Here is a 9,977-nt window from a genome sequence, read left to right as displayed (position 1 = left end):
ATATACATATATATATATACATATATATTTATATTGCGGTAGTGGATCACTATTGATCAACTAAAATATTAACATCATTTACTCAAGCATATCAAATGAACTGTATATATATTGTGTTGAGATAGCTTCTACATAGTTGCTTGATCTGCTAGAAATAAAAGCCAAATTTCCTCAAACACATTCTACCGTCATCTTAGCAAAAGAAACAAAATGAAGGATATATTGGGTGTTGTAGTCCTACAAGGGGGTACTGGAAAGTTCCTGGCTTTGGATAAAAGAAAATACTGGAAGTTTAGTTAACAATGATTTTATTGAACATATTCCCCTCTGAGATTCAAACACTTATTGCAGTGGTCTTTCAGTTTTTCTAAGCTCTGTAAAAGAACTTGTAAGGTTGGGTCTCCAGTCAGGCCTTTCATGACACCCTTAAAGCCAGGAACTTTTCAGCACCTCCTTGTATATATACAAAAAGACAGTATTGATGTTGCTGGGATACCTTTGATTATAGGCCTGCTGGTTCATGACTTGGAGTTAAATAGCAACACACCACCAGTTAATCAACATGCATTAGTTTGCTTGAACAGGTAGAGGCAATGGAAAGCCATTTCTGAAGTATAGAGAGAAAGAACACATGTCTCAGCAAATTGTTTAAGAAGGTAGCTTGAGGATAGCAGATAGATAGTGAATGTTGTAATAAACCTCACCGTCAAGCTTATTATTAGTATCACCATTATTAATTCCACGCAAGAAAGTCTATAAGGGAGGCTACAGTACAAAAGATTGACCTAGAAACAGCAGCTAAATCACCTTCAAATCACACTCAGCATTTCTTACAAAAAGAAAGGACAGTAATGTAATTTCAAATACATTTTGTCTGAAACAGAAGATGGGATGGTCTTTTTTGAAACACTTTGCATTGGAGGTCTACAATCTGTTATCTTGTTCAACACCAACAAATAATTGATCTTTGGTTTGTCTTTAGCAAAATCCACACAGTTGCAAACTTTCAGGCCAGGTCTCCTGTCTGAGGATGACTCCCTCCCATTGATCTTGGAGTCCCTGAAAGGATTCATGGGTGCTACTCTTCCTCCTTAGGTTAAGCTATCTTTTACATATTATGTGTTTCAGTCATTAGACTGCTGCCACATTAGGGCACTGTCTTGGAGAGTTTTAGTCAAATTGAGCTGAGTACTTTTTGTTTAAAGTTTGGTATTTATTCTATCAGTCCCTTTAGCTAAACTGTTAAGTTACAAGGATATAAATAAATCAACGTTAGTTGTCAAGCAGAATGATGGTAGTTTAAGACACAGACACAAGGACATGCATTCACATATGAAGGGCTTCCATACAGTTTTTGTTTACCTAATTTGCTCATTTGTTCACAAAGTATTGGTCAACCCCAGTCTATAACAGAAGACACTGGCCCAAAAAGCCAAACAGTGGGACTGAACCTGAAACCATGAGACTACAAATTAAGTTTCTTAACCACGCAGCCTACAAAAATAAAAGTAAAATTTTTCTTTTAATCTAAGAACCCTTGATTAACTTACAACAACAACAACAGTTTAATAGAAACACTTCTCTATAGTTTTCTCTCTAGTTATTTTTCCTTTATTGTTTTAGGAAATATAATTGAATGTCTCCCTACTTTAACTTTTCTAGGTTTTCCAGTTTCAAGTGATCGTTGAAAACCAAGCGCACAATTTTTTCTCATCAGATGTTATAACACAGATGTTCTCTAATATCAAGAGTATTTACCAATTCCATCACAACTTCATGTGTCCACAACTGGAGGAGAGAATGAAGAATTGGTAAGTGATATCTAAGAAATTTTTCCATTTGTTGAAAGTTTTATTTTCATTATGCAATAAAATTCACTGACATCGTTTCATACATAGCGTAAAAAATATATACAGTAATCCCTCACTATATCACAGTTTATTATTTAAGCTTACATCGATTCCTCTGTGGTATTGTTTTGCATTTATAATAAAATAGATATGTACAAATTATAAAAATAATTAAAAAAATATACAGTACTGTCTCTACTTTGCAGTGGGTTTCAGAATATAACACCCATGATAGTCGAGGGATCACTGTACGCTCACATACACATGCTCATGTGCACAAACACATAGAAATATAAGCCTACCTGAAGCCTACCAGGTCAAAGCTCATCTTAATTTTCAAGGTGTTTTCAGTTGAGAGTGCAGGACACCCTTCTTAATGGGGTGTTAATCCATCACAGAGTCAGTCCCTAGATTCTGCGGGTACTCATTTTCAGCTGAGTGTACTGGAGCAGTATAAAATAAAGTACCTTGCTCAAGGGCACAATGCCCTGCCCAGTCTGAGAATGAACACATAGCTTAATGGTCATGAGCATACCACCTTAATCACTAGACTATAAGCCTTGACAAACACACAGGTATGTTACCCTGTAAATCATCATCATCAACATCATCATATGTTTAATGTCCACTTTTCCAAGCTCATATGGGTTGGACAGAATATGTTGAGGCCAATTTTTTATGACCAGATGCCCATATTGTCGCCAAACTTCACCTGTTTCCAAGTAAGGTATTATTGCCCCATGGCTGGATATGTTTTCATGAGAGATCTAAACAAAAGTTACTGTCTGTATGATAGTGCCACTTGCTTACAACAATTATATATCAAGGTAAAGAGACACAAACTCTCTCTTTCTCACACACACAACTTTCTATCAGTTTCTGTCTACCAAATCTACTCGTGAGCCTTTGGTCAACCTGGAGGCTATTGTAGAAGACACTTGCCAAGCAAGCTTCTTAGTTACACAGCTACGCCTGTGCTGGTATGAAAGCATATTCATTATCATTGTCAGATACCTCATGGTTTTCACTATGTCTTATACCACTTGTCATGCTACTTTATGATCTGGCACCTACAGCAACAGAAAAAACAAAAAGACCACATGTTGTTGTTGTGTATCACGAGGGCATAGATTATATGACTAGATCTCATTCCTAGCAAAATCAACTTTACATCATGGTCTGGATGCATTTTATTGTGTCACTAAACATGAAGATTTCACCTCTACACAGTATAATTTTATTTAAAGTTACTGGCCTCTTGGGCACTGTGTAGCCTACAGACTTCATGTCTCTTCATTTCTTTCTCTTTCGGGGTTCAAGTTTTACAAATAGATGTTCTCCCTTTTATCAACTTTTTTTACTGCACGGACTGAGTGCATTTTATTGTGCTACTGGTAATAGAGGGGTTGTCTATGGCAATGCTATAAAGTCCCTTCAGCCCTGTATCTCTTTTTTTTTCCTTGTTCAGTTATTGCTCTCCTAGACAGTTGCCTGCACTGTGACTTACAGACTTCCTTTTAGGCCTATTTGATTCTTTCTACTTTTTGGCATGGATTTCTCTGCTGGATACCCTTCCTATCAGTTTATTTGGGCTGTCCAGGGTAACAAACCATTGTACATGCCTAAATGCAATTACGCGCTGATGCCAGGACCGCTTGACTGGCCCCCTTGCTGGTGGCACGTAAAAAGCACCATCCGAATGTGGCTGATGACAGTACCCACTGACTAGCTCCTGTGCTGGTGGCATGTTAAAAGCACCATCCGAACGTGGCTGATGCCAGCACCCACTGACTGGCTCCTGTGCTGGTGGCACATAAAAAGCACTATCCAAACATGATCGATGCCAGGCCTGCCTGACTGGCTCCTGTGCTAGTGGAACATAAAAAGCACCCACTTCACTCTTGGAGCAGTTGGCATTAGGAAGAGCGTCCAACTGTAGAAACATTGCCAGATCAGATTGGAGCCTGGTGCAGCTGCTGGCTCTCCAGACTTCAGTCAAACCATTCAACCCATGAGAGCATGGAAAGCAGATGTTAAATGATGATGGTGATGATGATGATACACATGCACACACTCACTCACATGCACGCATGCACTCACTCAACTCACTCACTCTCTCTCTGAGGGCATTGTAGTACTTGAAAATTTTCTGTTGTGTCATGTTTTCAATGAGCCCACAATGTTTCCATTTGTCTCTGCCTATGTATGTATCTATCCAAACATGCACAAGAACAATGTTCTCTCTAGGCTATGCACTTATGCATGTCCCCACATACTTTACAACTAGCACACAAGGGAGAAAAATGGATGTGCATATGCTTCACAACAAAAGACAAAATTTGAGTGCAAGCAAATTTCTGCACACATCCACAGAAGAAACATTGCACAATGGACAGTGAGAAAATATCTATGGAGTCACTCATAGACTAAAAATAGCTGCCAAATTTCCCTCAGTTCACTAACCATCATCTTAAGTAAGTAATGTAAACATTGGCTAATATATTTCTATATAAATCAAAAAGACTAGATTGTCAAAGCTGGAATAACTTTGGTCATATCTCCTGCATCAATGTTGACCTGGAACTATACAACAGCTGTAACATACAATACTATCAAAAGCAAATATATAGAAAGTACACAGAAAAATATATAGAACATTGAGGATGAATGTCTCAAGAAACAGTCATAACAAGTTAGCATTCTACATGACCTTCTCCCCAGACCTGTTTAAATATAGACTTGACAGAAATGTACTTTACATATCAATAGGAAATTATGTATTGGTCCGTATTCTGTAAAGTCTCCTTGTCAGAATGTCAATCAGTGATGAATGTATGTTGTGCCAAAGTCAGTTATGTTACAATGTATTTTGAATATGATCACTACATGATCCAGGAACAAGAGGAATGGTTGGTATATCTTGGAAACAAAAGAAATGCTATTGTATCTCCAAGACATGAATGACATTATATTATCACTTTTAACCTTCTTAGACTGAAACACTTTATTTCAAAAGAATTGTGCATGTGTGTGTGTGTGTGTGTGAGAGAGAGAGAGAGAGAGAGAGAGAGAGAGAGAGAGAGAGAGAGAGAGAGAGAGAGAGAGAAAGAGAGAGATGGTCAAGTAGCAGAGTTGTTAGTGTCAGATAGATTGTGTTACAATATTTATTCTGGCTCTCTCTATTTTGAGTTCAAACCTTGCCAAAGTCAACTTTGCTTTTCATCTTTTTGCAGTTGATAAATGAAGAATCATTTCAGTCCTTGTGCAACCCTCTCACCCTCTAGCTCTCACATTTTGGGTGTACTACTGGGTCCAGGGTGGGAGAGCTGAGAGAGTGTCTGTGTCTGCTGCATACTACATGGATACTGGAATTCATAAATGAAAGTATGGTGTGTGCTGATACCAACTTACCCTTAGTTGCAAGCAATGTCATTGTTGAATAGTTCCTATATATTTTCTTAGCCATGAAATGCTTTTGAGAACTAGTAGTTAATCATGGTCTCATGGTATTAAACCTGTGTTTTCAGAAATTTCTGTGATCTTTCTACCTAATCCCCCTATGTTTTAGGATACACAACACCCTTGTTTTATTTTAGTATCAGTTCTGGAAAGAAATCTGTCTTAAGTGTGGTTTCACACTCTCTTTGCACACTTCTGCTACTCTTTGGAATAGAAATTTTGGCAAATGTTCTTATTGTAAGATTTAAATTTAAAATATTACAACACTTCCGACTACTGTCGATACCACTCTTGAAAAATGCTGCATCAACTATATGAATTATGTCAATGTTGATATATGTACAGATATTCACAACCATGTCCTGTCAGAAAAATCTGTGCACAGCAGTGCAAAGAAGAATATCTTTTGGACTTGAAATAATTAAACATAACTGAATCTTTTAAAACACACTTTAATTAAAGGCTTTAATAGTTTTATATAGTAATTAATGAACTGTAGAAAACAATCTAGATTTTCTAACAACTGTGTTGTTGCTATGGTAACCATGACCTTCCATGATCAAGTATACTTATGGCCAATGGATAAGATGCTATTCCATCTGCAGTTCATCTGAAACAGACCAGCATCTTATTTCTAGTTGTTTTGTTTTAATCATTGGACTGTGGCTGTTTTTTGCTCTAGTCGAACATCAACCCTAGTAGTTATTTTTATGTCTGGTACTTATTCTGTCTCCTTTGCCAAACTGCTAAGTTGTGAGGTCTAAATTTACTAATTTCCTCCTTATGTCTATGAAATAACACCAGTTGTTAAGCAGTGGGAGAGACAAACGGAAAAACACACAAGCACACAAACACATATACAATGGACTTCAACACAGTTCATGTCTACCAAATTCACTCACAAGGCATTGGCCAGGCTGGGGCTATAGTTGAAAGCAGTTGCCCAGGGTGTTACACGGTGGGACTGAACCCAAATGCCACATGGATGCAAAGCAAGCTTCTGTAACAACACTGCCATGTCTGAATCAGAAATCACAATTCCTGTTTTTATCTGTAACCAAATAACTGACTCTGAATCTAACAATGCTATTTACTGTTTAGAGAGACAAAGATTTTTGTATAATTTTTATTAAGAGTTTCATTAGATTACAGGATGCATCTCAAAAGTTACCTGATGGGAAGCATTAAAAAAAAGGGGACAAACTGAGAACAGATAAACCTATTTTTAAATGTCTCTTTAAATCAAGAGATATTCTTATTGTTAATTTCTACTATTGTTGGTACATGAATGAATAGATCTAAAAAAATAAAAGGCGAGGGAGGGGAGCAGGGATTGTACTAAAGAACCCTGTAACCTAGTAACTTACAGGTAGGTTATACAGAGTACTATAAACCCATAACTAAAAGTTCAAACTGGGGTTCACTCACAGCAGGAATGATAAAAAAAACCCAGCAGCAACAACAAAATTGAGAAAGAAAAACAGTCAGGTTATGAATAGCTGTGCAGTGTTTATTGAATTAATTTTTGCTTTTTATAAATCAAGTTAATTAGGCTCAGTAAGCTTTCACCCCCCCCCCTTTTAAATATATGTTTAGAAATTCTATTCTAAACTCAAAGCCTGGACTGTTTGTTCAGTATGCATTGTCACTGTCCTCTGCCTCTTCCTCCTCCTCCTCATTATCATCAGCAGCAATATCATCATTGTCCTTAATATCCTCATGATCAATAATCGTTATCAACATTATTGTTTTTATCAGCATCATTATCAACATTAGTATCATTATCATCACTAGCATCAACATAAGCATCATCACATCATTGCAACCAACATCCCTATGATAGCCATTAACCATTGTCATCAGTAACTGTATCATCAGTATCAACATAAATTATCATCAACACAATCAGAAGCAACACCAACATCATCAATGTCAGCATCTTAGCATAAGTGCAAGAATGAAATTTGCTTAGAGAGTGCAAACCCAGTTTTTCAGGAGGATGTTCAAAGCATTTCCCACTTCCCCTCAAAAAATGCTAGGGGGTGTGCTCACACCCCTTACTTCCCCTGTTCCTGAGCTTATGTATCTTAGGTTTAATTGTTGTGAGGTCTAAATTTACTAATTTTCTCCTTATATCTATGAAATAATTAGCTTACATTGATACAGTGATTATGACTTTTAAAAAAGGAGACGTTGTGATGTTCAAGTATTTCACAAACAACATGTAAGTGAGGGAAAATAGCTACAGCTAAGAAATATAATCAGGCTACGGAACTTTAGAATTTAACCATTGACCAAGCACAGACAAGACTAAATGTTATATATTTTGTCAATAATATTTTATGTGACAACTAGTTGTTGAATTGTCACAGAGTCAAGAGAGTGATAAAATATCTGTGACTCAGTGCTGAACAAACATGCCAAGGAATTCCCTTTAAAAAGTGTTTCCTTTTCCTACTACACATTTGAGATCAAACCTAGAGCAATGTGTTTGCTGAGCAAACTTCTTAACTGCATAGTCACATTTATGTTTTAAGTGATGGCCAAAAATAGAGATATCTTTGGCCCCTTGACCCCTTAGCATTTAAACCACCCATATCTGGTCCAAATATTCTACTTTCTTTTATGTTCAAACCCGCCAGATCCACTCTCTCACACCTACCCTGCAATGTCATTCTAAAAATAATCACATCATCGAAAGCTTGAAGCTATGAGATGATACATGATTAATTCAAAAACAAAGGTGAATAAATAAGTTTTACATTTGACAGAGTTATCTAAACGCTAAAGTATTCTCTTCTGATGATATTCTAGCCATGGTCTCCAAACAATATGTTGCCAATGTTTCTTTTATTTGTATTTAATCAGAAGAAGAAAGGAAATGCAATGCTAATAACCTTTGTACATCAACATTTCTAACCAGGTTGAAAAGGTCAACAAGTTTGGTGTCAGGATGAAATTTTTAGATTAACACATGTAGAAGCCAAATTTCCCTCAAATCACACCTTTTCTTTTCTTTACTTTACGCCCTTTCAAAGCCTAGCCAGGCTCATGGGCCCGGTTTCCCGGTTTCTATGGCGCATGTGTTCCTCCCAGCTGGATGGGATGCTAGTCCATCGCAGCGTTACTCAAGAAACTGGAAGAAAGAGTGAGAGAAAGTTGGGATGAAAGAGTACAACAGGGATCGCCACCACCCCCTGCCGGAGTCTCGTGGAGCTTAGGTGTTTTCGCTCAATAAACACACAACACCCAATCTGGGAATCGAAACTACGATCCTAAGACTACGATCCTAAGACTGCGAGTCCGCTGCCCTAACCACTGGGCCATTGCGCCTCCACATCAAATCACACCTTACCATCTTAAAAGAAAAATTACATTAGATTGCTGGTTCTTAGTTTTTTTGTTTTTTTTAGTGCTCCCCTTTTAAGTAGTTGTTATGCCTAGTATCATCTTTTAAGTAGGAATTATGCACAACACCCACCTAAGTGGCAAGTTAAGTATCATGACTAAATTAATTTAACATGGATTACAATTTATAAATTTTGCTCTAAAAATGGATTGTGTAAGCTTTTAACAGTGAAATGATAAAAAAGTAAATATAACCAAAAGTTAATAAAGACAAAAGTTGTTAATTTACTTAATACATTGCAAGTTAATGGTTTCATTGTGCCTGAGGAGATCTCATTTATTTTTATAACCATTATTTGTTTTATCATGTATTATATAATTACTATTATAAGTAAAATTTAGGCCCCCCTAAAGCCTAACACCCCTTTTAACATGCCCAGTGCCCCCTTAGGGGTGCTATCACCTACATTGAGATAATGTTATTGCTTACACTAGATAATGTAGTCTTGGACTTACTATATCTAAAATCCTTACTATATTTAAAATCCTAGGTCATGCCTAGAATTATTGGTCTGCCTGATGAGTGCTGAATTGAGGGTAAACAACACTAGTTCCACACTATAACTATAACAACAGCAATATGTGCAGGAAGGCTGTTGAATTATTAGAGAACAAAAGAGATAAAAAGAAGTATTGAAATATGTTGCTGAAAGATACTTTACCAATCAACCATTTTCAAACAATGGTCTAGGATGATTGCGTGTGTTTCTAAGAGTAGAGGATTCACTGAACACAGTGTAAGGTAACTGTTGTTACTTACTAGGCCTAACTCATTATGAAGCAAATACCATCATGAGTGATATTCAGACTACAGTGGAGAAGGCAAGTCACTGGAGACAATGAGCAATGGTTTGAAAAATATTGAGTGAAACCTAGTAACCAGTGGGTCTAGCAAGCAGGGCATGATTTCAGTGAGGGTGGGGGTGATATGCAATATCCTGATGACCTCATAAGCTTGCTAGTATCCAGTATGCAGAGCCTTCAACTGGTAGCACTTGCATCTGTAAGTTGTTTGCTATATATATATATATATATATATATTATCATCATCATCATCATCATTGTCATTTAACGTCCGCTTTCCATGCTGGCATGGGTTGGACGGTTTGACTGAGGACTGGTGAGCCAGAAGGCTGCACCAGGCTCCAGTCTGACCTGGCAAAGTTTCTACTGCTGGATGCCCTTCCTAACATCAACCACTCCGAGACTGTAGTGGGTGCTTTTCCGTGCCACATTATATATATATATATATATATATAT

General features: G+C 37.1%; 1 protein-coding gene across 1 annotated transcript in view; it reads left to right on the top strand.

The window, feature by feature from the left end:
• Window positions 1-9,977, top strand: part of LOC106874958 (FYVE, RhoGEF and PH domain-containing protein 2) — a 499,830-nt gene that overhangs the window by 440,933 nt on the left and 48,920 nt on the right. Inside the window, exon 7 of the mRNA XM_052968055.1 lies at window positions 1,663-1,811. Within this exon, the coding sequence (XP_052824015.1) occupies window positions 1,663-1,811 (149 nt within the window). The remainder of the gene's footprint in view (window positions 1-1,662; window positions 1,812-9,977) is intronic.

This window comes from Octopus bimaculoides, chromosome 5 (assembly GCF_001194135.2).
Source record: "Octopus bimaculoides isolate UCB-OBI-ISO-001 chromosome 5, ASM119413v2, whole genome shotgun sequence".
NCBI lineage: Eukaryota > Metazoa > Mollusca > Cephalopoda > Octopoda > Octopodidae > Octopus > Octopus bimaculoides.
The sequence above is the reverse complement of the archived record's forward strand: the minus strand, read 5'-3'. Positions and strand labels throughout refer to the sequence as shown.